Below are 23287 nucleotides of genomic sequence, written 5' to 3' on the forward strand. Positions count from 1 at the left end.
AGATCCTAAAGTGAAGACCAAACTCCGACGAAGTCAAAGATCGCTATTTTTTTAGCGCATCGACATGTCTTTATGTACTATCATAACAATATCTCACGCAACCTACAGTCGCGTTTGTATCAATTTTCGTATAACAAATTCGTCGCGATAAACCGTCTAAGTATAATTCTAATAACTCGATGTTATTTGTTCGTTCAAACTACGTGTTTGTGGATTACTATTTCATGAGTAAAACTTTCGTATCAAACAAATGTTGACACGACATGACAGCTTGAGACGCCATGTTACTCTAAGAAATGATAAAAAATATATTAATTTCGAAATTTTTGATCGTTCTCGGCTTAAACTTCATCTCACAAATACGTATTACAAATGCATATACTTTAATCCTGGAAAAGGATTTTTGAATCTATGAAAAAGAAAAAAGTATTTATTATACAAAAATTATATGATTTAGTCGATATAAATGATTTTAGGATCCCATTAATAACTCAGTTTGTTTTTTCAGTTTCATTTTTTCCATCAGGTTTGAACATCGCGAAGTGGAAAGTCTCGCGGGATGCCATCCACTAGCTACTTATAGTTGTATATCATTATCATAAAAAAATACATAAAAGCCACTTGGTTAAATAAATAATTGCATCATCGATATATAATTTTAACATTAAATATGAGGTATAAAGATTTTATTAAATTTAAACTATTACTTCTTTGAAGTGTATTAAATAAAATATAAATGAATGTCATCTGCATGTGCAAATTAAATTGGATAGAGATTAATTTAAATAGAAATCATAGATAATTTATGTAAAGCCAAAGACATAATGCGAGAGAAATAGAAATAACATGATTTCAATCTATAAGAAATCGGATAAATTGAAATATATAGTTTCTGATAGCTCATCTTAAAAAAATATTCTGCTGATAAGCGGGGAATTCCTCTTACAATTAGCATTTTCCCTTAGCAAAAAATCTTACATGAAACAGATGCGTGTTTCACGTATCAAAATAAGGAGACATAAGCTGATTAAAAAGAATTCCTCTAGTTATAATAAAATTCAGGAAATTCTATTATAACTATCTTGAATAGTCTTTTAAAATATAAGAATATACAAGATACTAGCGGCACACTTATTTGTTAGAAGATGTTTGTTATTTACATGCTACCATAACTACGCATGCATGTCAGTACATGCAAGACATTTTTCTAGCAATAAGAGAATTGTAATCGTAAATGTGAAATTACGGTTGGTTATTACTTTATGGTTATATGATATTCCTTTATTTTGTAGAGTATTCTTCTTGAGGTCGTATATAAATCCTTTATATAAATCCTTTGATTAACACGGAATCATTAAAAGGAAGATTATTTTATTTTGGATGAAATCCTTATTTCTATGGCTATCGCTATTCCCCTTGCATTATGTTTAGTATTTCAAATTTCGGGGCTCCTTAGCACTGGGAGCCCTAATGCAGTGCATGCATATGGTGACCTCCCCTTTTGCATAGTTCTGTGATTCTCCATGAAATATATTATAAAATTCAAAAATCTAAGAGACACGTTTTTTTTTACGTGCACTAACCCATATATAACATGAAACACTCCTTTGAAAAAAAACGATATTTTTCTTTCGAGGTGAATATCGTCGGAAGTATAAAAGAAAAAGATTTCTTAAACAAAAGTTGTACGATTTCAAGAGTACTTTAAAGTTATAAAGAAAAAAAAATTTTTTTATTAGGTGTACAACTTTGCTTCCGCCGTTTTCCTAGATAGCTTTAGCAGTAAGTGGTGGTCGAAATAAATAGATCATAGACGTTATACAATAAACTTGGGCATCTGTCAACATAACTCCATAGAAACATTAGTCGATTTGTGTCTGCATCATAAAGTTATTTTCGATTGAAAATGTCAGTTTACGAGTCAAATTCTCGTCATTTGCGGGAGGTTTTAATTTTTTGTTTCAATATGAAGAAATCTGCGGCTGAGGCTCATCGAATGCTCTCAAATACTTATTGTGAGGCCGCTATTAGTGAAAGAACGTGTCGTGAGTGGTTTCAACGCTTCAAGAACGGTGATTTTGACGTCCAAGATCATGCTCTGTATTTGGTGCTCGGCGTAGTGTATTATGAACTGTTAAAACAATCACAGGCGATCGATATCGAACGCAATTGATGCGTTTGAGCCGAGCATTGAAAGATAAACGGCCGCAATATAACGAGAGACACGATAAAGTGATTTTGCAGCATGATAATGCTCGATCCCATGTTGCGAAAGTGGTCAAGACATACTTGGAAATGTTGAAATGGGAAGTCCTACCCCACCCGCCGTATTCTCCAGACGTTGCTCCCTCTGACTATCATTTGTTTCGGTCAATGGCACACGGCCTGACCAGCACTTCCGGTCTTATGAAGAAGTAAAAAATTGGATCGATTCGTGGATAGCCTCAAAAGATGACCAGTTTTTTCGACGCGGGATTCGTACGCTACCCGAAAGATGGGAGAAAGTAGTGGCCAATGATGGACAATACTTTGAATCATAAATGTATAACCAGTTTTTTACAATAAAGCCTCGAATTTCGGAAAAAAAACGGCAGAAGCAAAGCTAATAATAAAATTACAATCTCTGATACATAATCAATTGTTATATCGGCGATATCACAGCTTATTTAAATATTGGTGGTTTAAATGTGATTACAAACGAAAGATCAGAAGAATTGAAAATCCAGTAGAATTTAGTTTTGACAAAAATTCAATAACATGTGACAATAATATAGCTGTAAAATTCATAAAGCAAGAAGTCATACTTAAAACATTTTTTCATCAAGTATCATTATTGTAATGAGTATAAACGATAATATAAATTTATTGTGTATTGTATATAAACATTTAGAAATTATTTCATTAAGTACGTTTAGAAATTATTACGTGAACGAAACGATAAATAAGATATTAAAGCGTAAAACTGAAAATAATTTTAAAAGAATAATCTTAAGATATTGTAAAGAAGTAATGTACAGAGATGAATAAAAAAGTTTTACTCATTTTAAGGAAAAATAATAAAATTATTATAACATTATTTATAATGTTATTTGTAATGTTATTTTGTAATGTTACAAATATCAATCATGTCAATTTCCTTATTCGTTGATTTATGTATTTTATTGTTCCGCCGACAAATACTTATGCATATGAGCGCATATACGGAAGCATTAATCGAAAATGATATGTCGTAATGTAACTTTATTACACATGGTTGAATTTGTAAAAAATAATCTTTAATTTGATAAAAAAAATTTTTAATTTAAAAAAATTATAGGTGGTGGGGGAATTTTGTTAAACAGAAAAATATTAGGTGTACAACTTTGCTTCCGCCGTTTTTTTTCCGAAATTCGAGGCTTTATTGTAAAAAACTGGTTATACATTTATGATTCAAAGTATTGTCCATCGCTGGCCACTACTTTCTCCCATCTTTCGAGTAGCGTACGAATCCCGCGTCAAAAAAACTGGTCATCTTTTGAAGCTATCCACGAATCGATCCAATTTTTTTACTTCTTCATAAGACCGGAAGTGCTAGTCAGCCAGGCCGTGTGCCATTGATCGAAACAAGTGATAATCAGAAGGAGCAACGTCTGGAGAATACGGCGGGTGGGGTAGGACTTCCCATTTCAACGTTTCCAAGTATGTCTTGACCACTTTCGCAACATGGGGTCGAGCATTGTCATGCTGCAAAATCACTTTATCGTGTCTCTCGTTGTATTGCGGCCGTTTATCTTTCAATGCTCGGCTCAAACGCATCAATTGCGTTCGATACAGATCGCCTGTGATCGTTTCAGTCGGTTTTAACAGTTCATAATACACTACGCCGAGCTGGTCCTATCAAATACAGAGCATGACTTTGGACGTCAAAATCACCGTTCTTGAAGCGTTGAAACCACTCACGACACGTTCTTTCACTAATAGCGGCCTCACCATAAGTATTTGAGAGCATTCGATGAGCCTCAGCCGCAGATTTCTTCATATTGAAGCAAAAAATTAAAACCTCCCGCAAATAACGAGAATTTGGATCATAAACTGACATTTTCAATCGAGAATAACTTTATGATGCAGACACAAATCGACTAATGTTTCTATATATAATGGGGATATGTTGACGGATGCCCAAGTTTATTGTATGACGTCTATGATCTATTTATTTCGACCATCACTTACCGCTAAAGCCATTTATAGGAAAACGGCGGAAGCAAAGTTGTACACCTAATATATTATTTCTTTCATGTAAATTTATATTATTTTTCAATAGTAAAACAATATCTGAAATTTTTTTAGCAAAATTTTTCAAAGTCTAAATCCGTAAACAATTAATGGTTGTATTTTTCTTATAGTGTCTTCCGGTATAATTATAGTAGTATTATAGTAATATGTTTTCCTGCAGATGTTAAATCTGAAATAATATTGGGACCTTATCCAATCCCTGAATCGATAAGAAGAACGCTATTAGAATTAATGTTTGGAAAATAAGTTTTTTCTAACCACATTTTAAAATAATCTGTAAGAAATATAAATGTTAAATTAATAACTATTTTACTATTTGACTGTGATTATTTTAAAATGAAATTCTTAAATAAAGTATAAAATACTTTATACTTAAAGTATAAAATACTAAAAAATATTATAAGTCTCATAGAAATGAAACTTATAATTTCATTATATTATTTCGTTTATGCAAATCTATATTTACTCTTTAATAGTAAAACAGTACCTGAAAATGTATTGTATTGTAAAAGGAAATTTATTTAACTACCTGAAGTCATTTTACCAGATTTCGATGATTTTACAATAATTTATTAGTGTAAATAAGATTTCTGAAGTCATTATGTTTAAAATTATGTATAAAACATTTTTCATCGAGTATCATTATTATCGTAATAAGTATAATAAGTAAACGATACAAAATATAATATAAATTTATTGTGTATAAACATTTAGAAATGATTTCATTATTAAGTACGTTTAGAAATTATTATGTAAACGACAATTAAATAAGATATAAAGCGTATAAAACTGAAAATAACTTTAAAAGAATAATAATCTTAAGCTATTATAAGGAAGTAGTATATAGAGATGAATAGAAAAATTTTACTCTTTAAAGAGAAATAATTAAAATTATTATAACTCTTAACAGTATTTATAATTTATAATGTTATAATTTATAATGTTATAATTTATAATGTTATAAATATCAGTCATGTCAATTTCCTTATTCATTTAAGTATTTTATTGTTCCGACAATTACTTACGTATATGGGCATGGATAGCGTATATACGGAAACGTTAATAATTAATTCCCGAAAATGATATGTCGTAATGTAATTTTATTACACATTGGTTAAATTTGTAAAAAAATAATCTTTAATTTGGTAAAAAAAAAAATTGAAAATTAAAATAAATTATGGGTGATGGGAGTTTGTTAAACAAAAAAAATAAAAAAAATATTTTTCTTTATAACTTTAAAGTACTCTTGAAACCATACAACTTCTGTTTAAAAATTTTTTTTCTATCTTTTTATACTTCCGATGATATTCGTCTCAAAAGAAAAATGCCATTTTTTTTCAAAGGGATTTAATCCCTTGAACATTAGTTAGCATACGTATAAAAAAATATTTGTTTCTTAGATTTTCGTGTTTTATAATATATTTCATGGAGAATCAAGTCGGTTCCGGACAGTTGTGAAACTTCCCTTGTAAGTTAAGTAAGTAAAATTAATAAGCCTTGAAAATTTAACTTAATTAAAATACAAATTAATCCATAATGAAATTAATTGAATTAAAAGTTAAGTTAATAAAAAAAGTAATTGAAAAGTTAAAAATTAAATTTAGTTCGAACGAGCAATCAAAAAAAAAAGAAAAAATTTGACCATTTTACATAATTTTTCGTATTTTTCTTTTCTCACAACATTTATTAAAAAATCTGATTATTTTTATTCACATACGATATATTATATAATATAAAATTACTTAATTAAATTATATACTCATTAGCCGCTCGCATTATATTATATCTGAGAATTGACTTTAAAAAAAAACAGTTTAAAAATTAATAATTACCGATAAAATGTAATTAAATTAAATTAAAAAGTTAAGAGTCAATAATGTAACTAAGTTGTAAATTAATTAACTTTTTAACTTTTTAACTTAACTTTTATCTTTTTAACTTTTTATTCTTTTTAACCATTATCCAATCTTGTTCATTTGCTTTACAAAATAATATTATCGGTATAATAATTCAATTGTTTTGATGATTATCTGTAAAGCAATTAATTGCTATTTCAATTAACCTTCCAATATTTTTGCTAATCAAAAATCATCTGACAAGATAATTGTGAGATATATTCATCAAAGTATTTGTAAATAAAAGTAATTTTATCTATAAAGTAATTTTACCTGGTATATCCTGTATAAAGATCAATGGACACAAGGAATTACAGATATCTTTTGCGCGCGATCAGTTGACGATCAGTCCCATTTGTCGCTCGAGACTATTCGTGCGAGACGTAATCGCGTGCTTACAATTTTCTGTCTAACGGTACAACATATCCATCTGAATACAACTTTCAAGTAATTACAAACCGCGAGAGAAACGAAGCGAGACACACGCATTTCAGGTATACGTTGCTTCCTGATTTAATTAATTGGCATTTTATCCGTAATTTGAGCCTTATCAGAATAGCGAAAAAATTACATTTCCTTCTTTATGTTTATAATTGGAAAGTTCGATACTAGACGAATAGTCGCATATCATTTAACAATAAAATAATATTTTATTCATTAACATGTGAGACTTCGATTATTATAAACTGCCATGTGTGATATGCATATCTGCTTTCCATTAGCATAATAAAATCGTTAGCAGCCGGATTAAATTCTCATAAAATTGTCACGATTCATTTATTTATCTCACCGGATTTCTAACGTCAAATATATATAGGCATGCATAATAAAAACATTTTATATTTATGCTAAAATAGGTCCCTGTTAAAATTTTGTGTTGAATTTTTAACATATCCCAATATTAACTAATATGATTACATTATTTGAATATTTTATGTTAAATCGATATTCAAGATTTTTTAGTGTCAAAATAACACAATTTATGAGTAAGTAAACAAATAACATAAAAATAATGTCCACAGAAAATTGAAATTCAATAAAGACCAAAAAACCTTTTTGATCTTTGTTTATTAAATTTTTTCTTGATAATATTATAATACTAGATTTAAAATACTGTAAAAAATTACGTATTTTAAAATACAAATTCTAGAATAAATAAATAAAATATTATTAATTTAATATATTATAAATTATAATTTTATTGAAAAATATACCTACTTCCACAACTTGCTTAGAAATTGCAGCAGTGTACATTTGTTGTGTTGATTTGTTTATACAATATTTGTATCATTTTCTAATATGTTCATCTTGCTAAATTAACACAAAAGTTTCAATGAATTCTTTAGGAATTGATATGTGAAATGTGTTAAATTTAACACAAATTTTTCAACTGTATGCATGACTCCAAATGATAAACGCAAAAAGGGAAATGACGATACGATCGACAACTTTTAATGAAGTTCAAGGATTTCCTCGATTTTTCATATATCCCTCAGAGCGCCGTTTCACTTTGGAAAACTACATCGCTCGTTACGCCTGCCGATATGTTTGTTCGTGTGTAACGTTGATCGCCTGCAGGCTGCGGTATAGTGGCGTCTCGCATCCAACTCCCTGACGGGACAACTGATGCGTTTCCAATACGGTTGCCTAACAGTGGTCTTCAATGCCAGCGGGACGAGCCCGCAGATCACAAAGTATACCAGATTACGTGTCTGTCTTTTTTTCTTACAAGGAAACCTGTTTTTTGCGCGATTTGTTGATGTGTAATATTTCAAATAGAGATTCTTAAAATAAAAAGACACATTTTATCCTACCTAGGTCTGCAATATTACATGAGTCAATAATAACAATATGATATATGAGTCAATAATAAAGAAATTGTATATATTTTCGATCTCAGCCATACTTGGGACTCGATAAAGAGCGTTATTATCAAATAAGGATAGTTTGAAAATTTTGTTAAAATTGTTTCATATCATTACTATTAATTTAATTTGACACTAAACTTACATTATGGAACTGAACGTGATTCTCGCCGTTAAAATTTTTATTTGGATTTTTTAAATTTTGGACATTTATTACGACGGACATGATTTACCGTTATCATCAGATTTAATTACAGTGGAATAATTGACATGGAATTTTTTTTGATAGACAACATATTTTATATTAAGTAGAATGCTAATTTAATTTATATTGATGAAGACTCTGTCGAAACGTCTATAGATTGTTGGTATGTGACCTTAATATTAAACAATAATCATCAAACATCATGTATGTTCGTTTCTTTGGACGTATTTGTAATTAAAATGTAATAATAATGTATTTATTTACATATTGTTGATGAAAAATATGCGACAAACTTGTATATTACTTTAAAAAAGAGTATAGCAACTATTTGAAAACGTATTATATAAGAACATGTTTGATACTATATAACCTGGTTTTTCTTATCTGTTATGTTATAATGTCCTCATTACGAAAGAAAATACTTGCGAAATAATATGTGTATGTAAATACCATGATAATTATATTGCATATATATATAAGAAGATAACATAAAATCAACTTTAAGTAGAAATTAAGACAAAAACATTACGTGCAAAACATTACGAGGAAGTTAAGCATTTTACTCTGAAATACGATTTAAAAAACGGAACTTCGTAAGAAACATCTTTACCGAGACCACAGCTGTAACACGCTCTTTGTAATCCGATTAACGAATAATTGAGGAAACTCTATTTAGTAAAGGACGGCAAGTTCCGACCGCTTGGAAAACATGCTCTAGAAGAAAATTTACAAGAGTAAGAGAAACCAGTTGTCTGTGCGAAACTCTCTAAGAAAGAAGCGTTCAATTTAGATAGTGACCACATGCGTTCATATACTTCGGCATTCAAATTCAGTGTATTACCTTATAACTTCCGAGATTTTCGATGACACAGGGTAGACTGACGTCCCTTCCCAGTGCCACAGTGACATTTGGTATCGGCTCAGCAAATATCGGTGGGTCGGAAAGCGCTGCAACATATAAAAAGGTTGCATTAATTATATGTATCGTAACATAACAATTACGAATTACACTATTTAACAAAAAAAAAAAATTGACAAAACGGAATTTAATTATTCCGATAGGCTTCTGGGTGCTGAACACAATTTTATTTATTTGCTTTACCATGTCACAATTAATGACAAATTTCTTATTAAAATTGCAAAAAAGTGCTTGTTCAATGTACTTTGACATATTATATCAACTACAACATATGAAAGGTATTAGAAAAGTTTTATGCAGTCAAAATTAAATAAATACCTATGTCGTTTCAATCTTTGAAAGAAATTTATCATGTGATTAATTATAAATAAATTTTGAGTAAAAATTTAGAATAGAGGAGCATCTCCCAATGACTTTAACCTTAGCATATGTTGTCAAGGACATGACCCTGAGCAATCTCCAACAAGTTTTAGCCATCAATCGCCTTTCGTTAAAAAATTGTTAACAGAAAAAGTTTTATATAAAAATTCTCTGCTTTAAAATAAATTTTTTGCTTTAAAAGTTATTAAGTGAGGCAAAAAAAAGTTCTACTATAAACAAGTTCTACTAAAACAAATAAAAAAAAGAAAGTCGCTTCGTGTACAAAATCGAAAAAAAGATGTAGAATTTACATAGAAAAATATGTATCTTTAATTTAAAAAAGAAATATTTAAAGTACATATGAAATAATAATAAATATAATAATAAATAATAATAAAATAATGAAATAATAATAAATAAGAATACGTGACTTCCTTTTTCTTATTTTAAAGCAGAGAATTTTTATATATAGTTTTAAAAGTTAGTTATTATTAAAACCTGTTAGAGATCATTCAGGATCATGAGAAAAGCATTCCCCAATGACCTTGACAACATATGTCAAGGTCATTGGGGAATGCTTTTCTAATCTGAATTTTTACTCTTTTTTAAATTAAAGAAATGTAAAAAGTCAAAAAATTGTACTTCTAATATGAGATGCTCCGAGAAATCGATAATAAAACGTAAAGTACATCAGCAAAAAATTAAAAAAATTTTATGTAATCTTTCTAAAATACAGACACAGCAAATGTGCGCATAAAATTAATATGCGATGCATCCAAGATTCGTCTTCAAATAGTTGGAATCAGAAACAGGCACTCGATGTTCATTCCGGTTGTCCTTTTTATTATAGTATAATCAGTTGTGCATAGATGATTTTAAAACTAGATAAAGATAAGATGAAAATTTGGAAATTTATCTTAGATAAGATAAAGATGATTATATTTTAATTAATCTAAATAATAGAGATAAATTCATCTGAAAAGTTCCAGATAATTTTCTTTACTTTTAAGACTACAATTTATTCGTTTATAAATTAAGGTATCAGTTTCTTCTCAAAATAATTAAAAAATTAAATTTAATAATTTTAATATTTAATAACTTGTTATTTATTTCATCTCTTACAATTTTCAAAGAAATAATGAAAAATTACAATAAAGAATCATAAAAATTCTGTAGTTTTTTCCCCTATATTAATTGCATGGTCGCAAAGACGTCATAACCATTGTTAACCATTGTTAACTAACCAATCACAGTCGAGCTAGCTTGACGTTCACATTTATTCATAAATCTTTATTGCATAAAAAGAATAGTTTTTTAGATATATTATCGGACAAATTTTGTCTAGATAATTTTATTTAGATAAGATCAAACACTGTGTACAATAACATTTATACTTTTAGCAACGATTTTCGTTATGACATAGGAGCAATAATTTTATATTAGAAATACCCTGGACATCTCGATTTCCATGTCTTATGGTTTTACAATCGTCAAATCTAACTTTTAACAATTCAACATATCTCGCATTTTTCTTTTAGTACGATCTTATTCTATAATTATTAATGAAGAATTTATTGCCAAATATTTAATAAATAATAAACAAGGATTAAAATCCCATGTCAATGAAACTTGAAGACATCCAAATTATAAAATCTTTTTTTACAGCGACTACAGGTATAATCTAATAATGAATTTGTCACTAAATAATTTTCAATCCAAGAGTAATATATAAATAAATTTATGGTGGAACTAAGATATCGTTATTAGTTTAGAAATCCGCCAATATCTCATATTAGATCCTATCTCATAATAAAAGGCTTCCCTCTATAAAAAGAATATTTTTCTTTAATTGCTCACAACTCCGTTAAAAATCATTTTACCGCAATTAAAGAAATAAATTATTAAAGATGAAATTTTGTTCTATCGATTAATATTATTACCAAATTTCTTTAAAAATATGTATATATGATATAAATAAATGCTACAAATAAACTTTTGTTCTAATCCGATTGCATTAACTATGTTCCAAAATTCACTGCAAGTACTGGAAATCTATAGTATGCGTTATGTAAACTAAATGTTTAGCGCTAGTAGTAAATTTTGCAACATAGCCTTTATAATGCGAATCCGCATTATGGTGATGAGTGACACAAAATATAATTGATAACAGTTGAATTGCCATAAACATTAACACGATTAACTTATCCTCCTCTCAACAATATTTTAGTATATAAAGATATCATTGACGAGGCGTCAATAAAACGATAATTGTGACTGATAAACTCCTGATGGCCAAATAGAAAATTCGTCGTGTTCGTATTGGCTCGTGAATTTTTCATCTTTGAACAGCCAGACTGTTCCGCTGAATTTTGGTCGTCGATCAATGAGATCCATTCGAAGATAAATTAGCGGGAAACGATTACTCGTTGGGTCACATCTATCGTGTCATTTCCGAAATCCACGAGATCACAATGGATGACATCAGCAGATTCAAAAATATTCTCGCAACTGAAATTAAATTTCGCATGAAAAGAACGATTTTGCTGAAGTAATTAAAAATTTGAATAGATACAGATTTGGAAATAATTCCAATAATGCAAAAATTACTATTAATACTTTTGTTGAATCATCAAATTATTATAAATATGTATAAAACTCAAGGTATGATCGCAATACGTGATAACTGCAAAAAGTGATAACATTCTAACAACCAGCTTGAACGTTTTACAAAATTATTTTATTAATTCCAACAGAACTATTTTCAGATCTGTAGCTAACTGAATTTTTAGACACTTTAATGAATTTATTCTTTCAATGCAATTGCATTTTTTTTTCAACTGTCGCGTCGTCATGGTATGGTGTAGCGCTTAAATATTTATTCATGCTTATTTATTCATGCCTGTAAAATTATTTTAATTACAATCTACTCGTTTACATTCTTTTTAATTCAGAAATTTGCTTATTTGATTTCATGCTTATCATATAAAGATACTTATTATTATTAGCATCAATGGATTAATTATTCACGCTTGAACGAACAATCCGATTTCGCAGATTTTTATAATGCAATGAATCCTATAATCGTATTAATAGATTGCAATTATGCATACACACATGTAAGCTATTTATATGATACAAATGATAGCTGAATAGAATGTTAGAAAAAATAATGATGCATGATTCAAAATTATATTATAGCATGTTTCATTAAAAATCCATTGTTTTTGATCATCATTCTATACATCAAAATAAAATCATGTATGTTGTCATACTCAATCACATGAAAGATTAAAAAAATATATATATATAATGTGATTAAAAAAAAAAAATATATATATATATAATTTATTTGTATTTATAAATAAAGCATATATTTTATGTATCTCACGTTATTTCGCCAAATATTGTCAAAGCTTATGCGATATTCGTGGAATATCTCGTAATGCTTGGTCCACTCGTTGGCGCAAATTTTTACGAATATACACCTGTACTCGGAATACGACCAATTATCATGCAGACAGGGGCATCGCGAAATTTGAGTTTAAATTTATATAGCGACGATACTTCTCGTTTAAAGCTGAACCAAAATGCATATATCGTTACAACTGCGAGACTGAAAGTGTGCTCGTAGAATATTAAACGTACAATATTTTCATTATTATTCCCGTTGTGCCAGAGCAAACTGAAATATTCAACCGATGCCGCTGGATAATCCTTCATATTCTTTCACACTTTGCGTACAACCGCAAAAACCGCAAAGTATTTGTATTTGTACAATGCAAGAGTGGAGGGGGGGTGTGCATCATCATGCGCCAAAATTTAAATAGCATCACGTGAATCGTTTGACGAGCACAGGAAAAAATTTACCCCATCCAGTTGACAAACGTCACACTCCTGACTTTCGTATTAATAAACGCATCAACGTTTTTGGTGCTCGTCAAAGGACGTTTCGTTAAGCTCGTGAATACACGAAATCACATGAAGTTTTTATCATAAAATAAAATAGTAGAATTAAATGCAGGTTATCAAATAATGTTATGAAATAACGACAGATCAGCCATAAGTTTCGAACATCTTGTGCGCGATATGTATGAACCTTCCCAAAATAATGATTGGCAATTATTTTCCATTTTTTTTCTTTTCATTGTTTAAGGATTTTATTACGTTAGCTAAATTAAAAATTCTTAATAAATGTTAGATGTTATAACATCGTAATTCGTATTCAAATATAAATGTATTTGTAATAAAATATTTTTAGTAAATTGATACAATAATTAAAACAAAAAAAGATGTAGAATCAAGAAATTATTGCTATTATAATAAAACGATCGTTCACAATACTGTTTTCGACGTTGTGAGCAGAACACACATTTAATGTTGCTTGTTGGCGTGGGAAGAAAATTGAAGGTGCTAAAAAGAAAAGAAAAGTGACTGACGCCGGAACGTCCGTGACGACTCTTCGAGGAACTTTGGAGTTGGTGCACTTGAGAGTGAAGTAGGAGAGTAGTTGGCTAGCTGCTCAACCGGAAGAGGGCAGCCGTCAATTCCGATCGAAGATTTCGTACTGACCGTATACATTGACATATACCAATGACATGCGACGTCTCGGCGAAAACCCGACAATCCTAATACTTCGAGTTTCGATACTGTATTCACCGTTATGTTTTTAGAAAAACGACGATAAATGTTCAAATCCGGATTTGTTGTCTTCTTCTTTTCATGATGGAATACTCTGTTACTAACTTGCTATTAACAGTTGCTATTAAAATATCGAAGTTATCTTTTTTTATATATGCTAGCAGGAAACGACAGTTTAACACGTCAGCAATATCAACAAGCTAAATATGTTCAGTATTTATTATATTACGGAGAACTTTTTTGCAAATTTATTTGTTATAAAAGTGGAACTAATTTAACTAAGGCAAAAGACTTTCTATAAGAGATTTGTATCGTATAATATTTCATTTCTGACTGAATCGTATAATATTTGTATCTAATATATTCGTATTAAATTATTTTCATATATACATATATATATATACACACACACACATAAACACATTTTATGGCAAATTTTTTTCATCTAAAGAACAAAGTAAATAACAAGTAAAAAGATTCGAAAAACTGAAAAGTTTGATGCAATCATTTGAAAGATTATATTGTAACGTGTCATTTCCTTTTTACTAAAAAGTTTTAGAATGTATAATAAAAGAAATTAATAGTACAGTGCTCTGGGAAAAGACAGCGCGAGTTATTTTAATGCGAACAGAGTTTTCGGAAGCTTTGCGCATCTCCGGTAGCAAGATCAACGACTAGCTTTATGGGATGGTGACCAGAGAGAATTCCCTGGAAAACTTCCCAATGGGAGGTTATGGCAAGGTCGAGTTGCGAATTCAAATTATTATTTAGTCGAAAAAGACAAATTATCCCAGCCTTTCTGATGCTGACTTGTACTGTACTCGAGTAGTTTAAGCGACGCAAAACCAATTAAAGTTACCAATTAAAAAACTAACGTTGCGTGAATATTTGTGCGAGAGCTTAAATCATCTAAAATGTCGACATCTCATTCATAAAACATTACTAAATGAAAATGATTCTTGAATTTTAGTGATATAAATTAAAAATTAAAAATATGATTTAATATTTTAATTAACCGTTTCTATGTCAATTGCATTATTGATTTCGTCTTATAAAACGAACAACTCAAGGGAAATAAATATAATAGGAAAAAAATGCTCGATTTACTTGTCCATATATAGTTTACATTGCTTACATATGTCTATATTGCTCAATAATATAACTGATTTTTATAATATTTAGATTTTTAAGTAATTTTTATGATAAATTTGGATATTCCAGCGATTTTTTCGCATTTAATAATTTTTAATTTTCATAAAAATAACATGATGATGAAGTATATTGAACGATGTAACAATGTAATCAAAACTCGAAGTGACTCAATTAAATAATAATAATAATAATAATATATTTTTATATTATCTACTTTTTTATTGATTGAAGTCTCTGAATAGACAGAAATAAAGAAAAAAAATTAAAAATGTATAATTAAAATCAGTTTTTATAATTGTTATATCCAAAGACTCCGATTCTTTTTTTCGTGGAGAACTAAAATTCGTTGAACTTCCAATTGTTATGAGAACCGAACTAAAATCCATGAGCAAAAATTTAAATAGTAATAAAATCTTCTCTTTTAAGTAAAGAATCTATTATATCTGCTATTATTGGATGTGGGAAAAAGTTCGTGGCGTATTTCCCGCTAGATGGCATTAAATGCTCAGCAGTCGGCAACTACTAATCGCATCGGTAACACTAGACGTGTGTTTAAAAAGTGACATTTTAACCTTTGTTTTGAACCGAAAAAGATTGAAATCGGTGAAGTGGATCAAAAATTATTTTATTTTGAAAATGGAAATAAATAAGGAAAAAATTCGCTACATTTTGCAGTATCACTACGATAAAGGCAAGAATGCTGCACAGGCTTGTGAAAAAATTTGCGCTATTTACAGTGAAGATACTCTATCAAAATCAGCAGCACGGAAATGGTTCGCTCGCTTTCGTGCTGGAAATTTCGATGTGAAAGATGAACCTCGCTCCAGTCGACCAATTACTGAAAAATCCGATGAAATCATGGTAAAAATCGAGCGTGATAAGTATGTGAGCACTGTAGAGATTGCTAAAGAACTAGGCATCGACTACAAAACAGTTTTAAATCATTTACACAAAGCTGAATACAAAAAGAAGCTCGATGTTTGGGTTCCTCGAGTTGAGTGTTAGGAACATGATGGACCGAATTAACATTTGTAATATGCTACTGAAACGGAATGAAATTGAGCCATTTCTGAAGAGAATGAACTGGTGATGAAAAATGGATCACCTACGACAATTCAACTAGAAAAAGATCGTGGATAAAGAAAGGAGAGAAGGCGCAAGCAATCGCAAAACCTGGATTGACAAGGAAGAAGATGATGTTGTGTGTGTGGGACTGGAAGAGAATCGTTCACTATGAGCTGTTATCGTCCAATCAAACAATTAATTCCGAACTCTACTGTGAACAACTACAGAGATTACAACAAGCAATTAAGAGAAAGCGGCCAGAATTAATCAATAGGAGAGGTGTCATCTTCCATGACACGCTCGATCACACACATCTTTGATGACTCAAAAATTGCGAGAGCTTGACTGGGAAGTTTTAATGCATCCACTGTATAGTCCTGATATAGCATCCTCAGACTATCATTTGTTTAGGTCTCTGCAGAACTCTCTTAATGTGTAAAGCTAGCTTTAAAAGAGGCCTGTGAAAATCACTTGAAGCAGTTTTTTGATCAGAAACCACAGAAGTTCTATCGCGATGGAATTAGAAGTTCTATCGCGAATTACGCGAGAAGTTCTGCCCCAAAAATGGCAAAATATTATAGAAAATAATGAAGCATATTTGGTTTAAATAAATTGATTTCAATAATCTAAAAAAAATACTTTAATTTTACTAAAAAATCGCCACGCTCCCATGCTCAATATATCTGTTCTTCTATCATCATAATTATCATTTAAAGAAAAATAAAAGAAAACAACACACGTGCACAGTGAAAATGTCGAAATCTCTTCCTCAGACACCACGGTTAAAGGGATAATAATATCTATTAAAGGGACGCCAAGATATTTTCTAACGATCAAATCGCAGACTGATTCCCGGATCAGAAGTCCGCAATTAAAAATTAAGAAACGACACGCGACACTCGAGAAACATTCGTTTATCCCGCACCGTACTGCACGTGTACATCTGTCAAAGCACCCTCTGCATATAACTTTAAGGAATAGCGTCATAAAATTAAGAATGACACTTGCCTACACTACACAGATTTTGCCGAATACCTCCTCCTCTCCTCAAAACGCACTTCAAATCTTGACCAATCCTGAAACAAAGACTAAAGAGGTCTCGGTAACTTTTCACCAATAACTAATTATCAACAAACACTAGAAAAACTAAAAATCTAATTCTATCAAAAAAAATCCCATCAATCCGAACTTGACCAATCAATTCTCGAACTCCCGTCCCTAACAATATCTCTGTATATAAACGACGATCTTGCAGGACTTGGGCTATCTCTCGTGGTTCTCGGAGTCTTGGGGGTCTCGACTTGCATACGTATATAATTACGCATGCGATGCGTGATTTATAATCAATAAGAGAGATTCCCTCTTTATTAAATATTCCACCGAGCATCCACCGGTTGGGGGTACAAATTCTGTCTAGATCCTTAATCATATCAAAATCGCTCCTTGAGATTCCTCCTTCTAGCTCGAGTGCTTCCAAGAATCCGTCGTGCAATGAACAGGTGCTTTCGTTCACAGCGCTCCCAGTGCACGAGCTTCCGGTCGACCCTGACTCCTGATAAGCTGCTTCCGATCTTCCGTACAATGTACGGATGCTCCCATATGCAACCGAGTACTCCCGGTGTACAATTCGGGCGCTTCCGACTGGTATCCGTTCTTCCTGCCATCGCCTCCGAATCGAGTGCTTCCGACTTGTTGGATTTGTTTGCCCGCCTGAAACTGTATCTACATATCCATGATCTATCTGTAACGATCAGTATCTGTGACCCATTTTGTAACCGTCTGTACATATCCACGATCTGCTCGTATGCGATCCGCTTGTATACTTTGTATATATTGATGACTCATTTGTATCACAACACCCTTAGTACGCACTCTTGGCAGTAGCGTGGTATTTACGCATTTTCGCGCATAGGGGAGAGTGGGGACCCTCAGGCACTTTTCAGGAAAATCTTAAATAAAATGTATGTATAAAGAAAATAGTACCAAGATTATATTTTAAATAACTTATGTTCTTAGCTATAGATTTTTGCTTTCTTTTCTTCAACGCCCAAATATACTTATCTTATTTTAAATGCAAATGTTTTTTTTTGCATTCAAAGTTTAGGCCAAAACTAGACTATCATGAAAAATAATGAAAAATATGAAAAGTGCCCGAGGGAGGTTTGAACATTTTTCATATAATATCTAGATGTGACAATCTGTTTTCTTTACATGTTTAAATGGCATGGTAATCCTATGAATAAAAACAAAAAATTATGATAGTGACTGAAACAGAGAGCTTCCCACGGCTTAAATCTAGAGATTCACAAATCTAGAGTTCACGTCGCTCCAAAAACGTGTGCATTTAAAATAAGATAAGTATATATTGAAAAAAAGAAAGCAATACGATATACTGAGTGCAAAAAGTGTAAACAACGCGAACAGATCTAAGTTTGGATAAGCTCAAACCTGCCTAACCAATGCCCAAGGCTCCTAACCACTACATTATTAAATAAATAATCGTTCAAGTTTTTTAGCTTAAAGAAGCACGCCCAAAAATTAACTCACGTAAAACACCCATCTTTTATTGTGACAATATAATTTTACGTAAATGCAAAATAATAATAATGGAATTAGACCAAAAAATAATGGAATTAGACAAACATATAATATTTACTTTTCAATATTCAAATCATAAAACAGATACACAAACGTAATTACGCGGTGCTATTACTCATCAATATTGCCATTATGACGGCTACAAACAGTGACATTTTCCTAAACTTTATATGGGAAGATTTAAAAGGTAGTGTCCAATCCTTTCGAGCTCTGTCCAAGGGTCCTCACTCTCTCTCCCCTCGTGCATCTCAGCAAACGGTGGTAGGTAGAGCCTATATCTATGTAACAATCATTTGTCAATTAACGAATGTGATATCAATAAAGATATTTTCTTAATAAATCCAGTCAGAAATAATTTTTCGAAAAGACATCGTTTCGATGTCGAAAAGTCGAAATTTCTATTGATTTCGACGGATTTTTGGCTCCAATTTCAATTAATTTTCGAATTGAAAATAAAATCTTGAATTGATCTAGTCAGCATACAAATATACTATTAGTGTCAATAATACTAGTGTCACTAATGCAATAAGTAAATTCGACAAGTAGTGTCACTAATAGCATAATAATGGTGGAAAAAATTTCATTAAAGTTTCATTGAAATTTTGTAAAAATAAATATTATTGAGCATATAGCATATTCAGAGATATCATACACACGACAAAATTATAATAAAAAAAAATTTATTTTATGGAATTTGAGAACTAATTTTATGATGCGCGGTCACCCATCCGAATCCGAACCTCTATTTACCATTATGCGTCATTTTTGTAATCGTACGGAAATTGCTCCTTTGAAGAACAATGAACATCTATAATGTTAATGGATGTATAATTGTAACATATCTGTTCAAAGATGTTGTGAAAGAGGCGGACACATAAAAAAAATATAATTAATGTTAAATATAGTAGTAATGTACAAATGATAATATCTATGATAATAACTTGTTTTTAATAATACTGTAAAATATTTTTATTAGCTGAAATAATACTAATTGTTCTAAATATTATATATATATATATATATGTATTTTTTACTCTAATAAATTTTTTTAGATTTTAAATATTATAATTACTGGAAGTAGTTCTATGTTACGTCATATGTCGTCATATACTACAATAGTAATACTGCTGGCTCAGCATTGACACTATTGCGTATCAGTAGTAATACTACTGTAGCAGTGACACTAGTAGTATTTTTATATTTCTAAATAATATTGAAAATTTGTATGATAGACATTTAAATTTCATTAATTTAAAAATCGAGAACGTTTCGAATTTTCTAAAAAGTTATAAAATTATTTATAAATTCTGAAAAATTTGAAGAAAGCTTTTGTGATTAGAGCGATATTGCAATTGTCGAAATGAAATCGAAAAAAATGTCGATTCGACCTTTGAACAAAAATATTTAAAATATAAGATTACGTATCACATATTAGGTGTGGGAAAAAGTTCGTGGCGTTTTTTTAATGCCATCTAACGGGAAAAACACCACGAACTTTTTCCCACACCTAATATTTATACCAAAAATATTAAAAATGTATCAAATTCTCATTGCATTCTCTAACGTAATTTTTTATCACTCGAAAATGTTAAAATTTCGATGCAACTTTAGAATCAATAACTTTTCCATCATAACGACGTCGAAACGACGTCTTTTCGAGGAACTATTTCTGATTGGGAATCGACTTGATGCTTTCTCGAACTTTCGGTGAGCGAATTCCAGCAAGAAAAGCGTACCGTCAGTAAATTAGATGAGATAGTTGAACATTTTAACTCATAATTAAGTAACTAATTACAATATAAACCACAAATAGATTAGAATACCATGGAAATTGGTCATAATGGAACTATTAATTTCCTTGATGTGATGGAATTGATTGATGGTGAAAGAATTAAATTTGATTTGTACAAAAAATCCACAAACTTAGAGAGATATTTAAAATTTCAAACCACCGTTAAAAAATGTAATTAAATGTTTGTAATTAAATGGTTTAAATGTTTGATAGTTAAAATGTAATTATAGGCCTCTTAAAAAGAACTCTTTTTTTTGTCACATCCTGATTTTCAGAAAAATCTTATTATACCTATAATATATTAATGATCATTTTGTTTAAAAATTATCCATTGGAATTCATATTTTCTATGATTAACAATCGCATTAACATCAATGCATATACTGAAAAAAATTTTTTTTTTTAATGAATTAGAAAAAACAGTTAATAAAAAATATTTTATCGTTCCTTATTTGAAAAATATTTCTGATAAATTTACAATTCTATTTAATAAATATAAAATGAGTATGGCTTTCGAATCTATTAATTCTCTAAATAATTTTATAAAAACTGGCAAAAATAACATTGAATTAATTAATGTTACGTTGTGAAGAGTTATATATTATAAAATAAGCTATCAAGATTGTAAAGCCATCCCCTTATGTTGATCAGACAAAACAAATATTAAAAACGAGGATCAAAAAGCATTCGAACATTAAAAAAAACAGGTAACTTACTATCGATAATTTTTGAACATAGAATAAATGAAAATTATAAATTCAAATGATGTGAGCATTCTAATATAAAGCCCTCTTGTTATAAAAGATTAGTAATCTGATACATATTTGCGATACATATTTGATACATATTAAAAAAGTGATACCAACCGTTTACCGAATAGTCATCTTCCAATAATTAATAAATTTCTCTCTCTATAACATTTAATATATTCCTAATATATTCCTAATATGATTCCTACTTACAGATTCTTCTCCATTCCATTCTTGCTTTTTAACTGAAGTTCGATTACTATTATTTTCACATAACCAAGTTCTTAAGAAATCTTTCATTAAAAAATCGGCAATTTTAACTAAAAAATTAATGAAAATTTAATGCTATGGTCAATACAAGTGCAAAATTTACATTTATTAATTTATACTTTAACTTTTAATAATAGTACACATATATATATATAGTTCAAAGAATGTTTTTTAAATAAATCATTCCATTCCTTCTACATTAAACTTTTACTACATAACAAATTATAGGATTTACTATTTCCGTATGCATATTGCTAAGCAATCATGACAGTATTTGTGATTTGATTTCGGCTATTAAACATAACATCTGGATTTATTTCTGGATTTTAATCAATTGCATCATAATCATTAAGAAATAATTTCAGTCTGGAATTAATTTTAACAATCAATGAAGCTGTGGCGACTCGTCATTAGATGTCCAACGAGATTCGCTCGAATTCTCATGAGCATCACAGCCACACGAATTCCGTTTAAATAGAATCTCGATCTAAAATTCTCCCAGGCGTCTAAGGCAAATCCCCACTACATTGTCTTGATGAGTGCAGTAGTGGGGGATCGGGACGAAACGCCAGAGTAAACCAAATGGTGACCCCGACGTGATAATATGAACACGCATCTCTTCTGACCTAACCTTTTCACGCACACGCTCGCAACACTCACACATGCTCACACTTCTTCTCATACCGATACTATATATCATTACAGCAAGTAATTGTGGCAAGTAACAGAGCAGCATCAAGCAGCATCTGAATAATAACGAATAACAACGAACGATAACGAACGCTATTAAATTATACTGCTCCGCGCTCCTTACAGATCCTTATTATTCTATTGAATCGCACACTCCATTAGGATGGAGTGCTGTGGCAACTCGCCACCAGATGTCTAACGGGACTCACTCGGATTCTCGTGAGTACTACACACGAATTTAAATAAGATCTCGATTTAAAATTCTCTTTAACAAGGAGAAAGGTTCACTGTCCAGAACCGATTTGATTCTCCATGAAATATGTTGTTAAACATACGAAAATCTAAGAGATACATATTTTTTATACGTGCGCTAACTCATGTTTAATGGGTGAAACACCTCTTAAAAAAAGAATGATATTTTTCTTTCAAGGCGAATATAAAAGTATAAAAGATAGGAAAAAATTTTTTAAACAAAAATTGTACGGTTTTAAAAGTATTTTAAAGTTATAAAAATATTTTAAAATTATAGATAAAAAAATTTTATTTTTTTGTTTAACAAAATATCCATAATTTTCTTAAATTTTCAAATTTTTTTTATCAAATTAAAGATTTGTTTTACGAATTCAATCATATGTAATAAAGTTACATTACAACATATCATTTTCGAGAATTTATTATTCTCTCTTTCGTATATATAATCCATATTCATTATCGGAATAGTAAAATATATGAAAACTTGAAAAGATATCTTAAGTAAAATTTGTTTAGTTTTCTACATGCTTTATTATATGCATTTAAATTTTATATACAATGTATA

General features: G+C 30.0%; 1 protein-coding gene across 1 annotated transcript in view; it reads right to left on the minus strand.

Annotated features, from left to right (window-relative positions):
* LOC108691864 (immunoglobulin superfamily member 10-like) overlaps positions 1 to 19732 on the minus strand; it is a 173714-nt gene extending 153982 nt beyond the window's left edge. Inside the window, exons 1-4 of the mRNA XM_018199799.1 lie at positions 19720 to 19732; positions 18157 to 18320; positions 17763 to 18112; positions 9079 to 9247 (exon numbers count right to left, since the gene is read on the minus strand). Of these exons, the coding sequence (XP_018055288.1) occupies positions 9079 to 9247; positions 17763 to 18112; positions 18157 to 18320; positions 19720 to 19732 (696 nt within the window). The remainder of the gene's footprint in view (positions 1 to 9078; positions 9248 to 17762; positions 18113 to 18156; positions 18321 to 19719) is intronic.
* Positions 19733 to 23287: the final 3555 nt, after the last annotated feature.

Source organism: Atta colombica, unplaced genomic scaffold, assembly GCF_001594045.1.
Source record: "Atta colombica isolate Treedump-2 unplaced genomic scaffold, Acol1.0 scaffold54, whole genome shotgun sequence".
NCBI classification, from domain to species: Eukaryota; Metazoa; Arthropoda; class Insecta; order Hymenoptera; family Formicidae; genus Atta; species Atta colombica.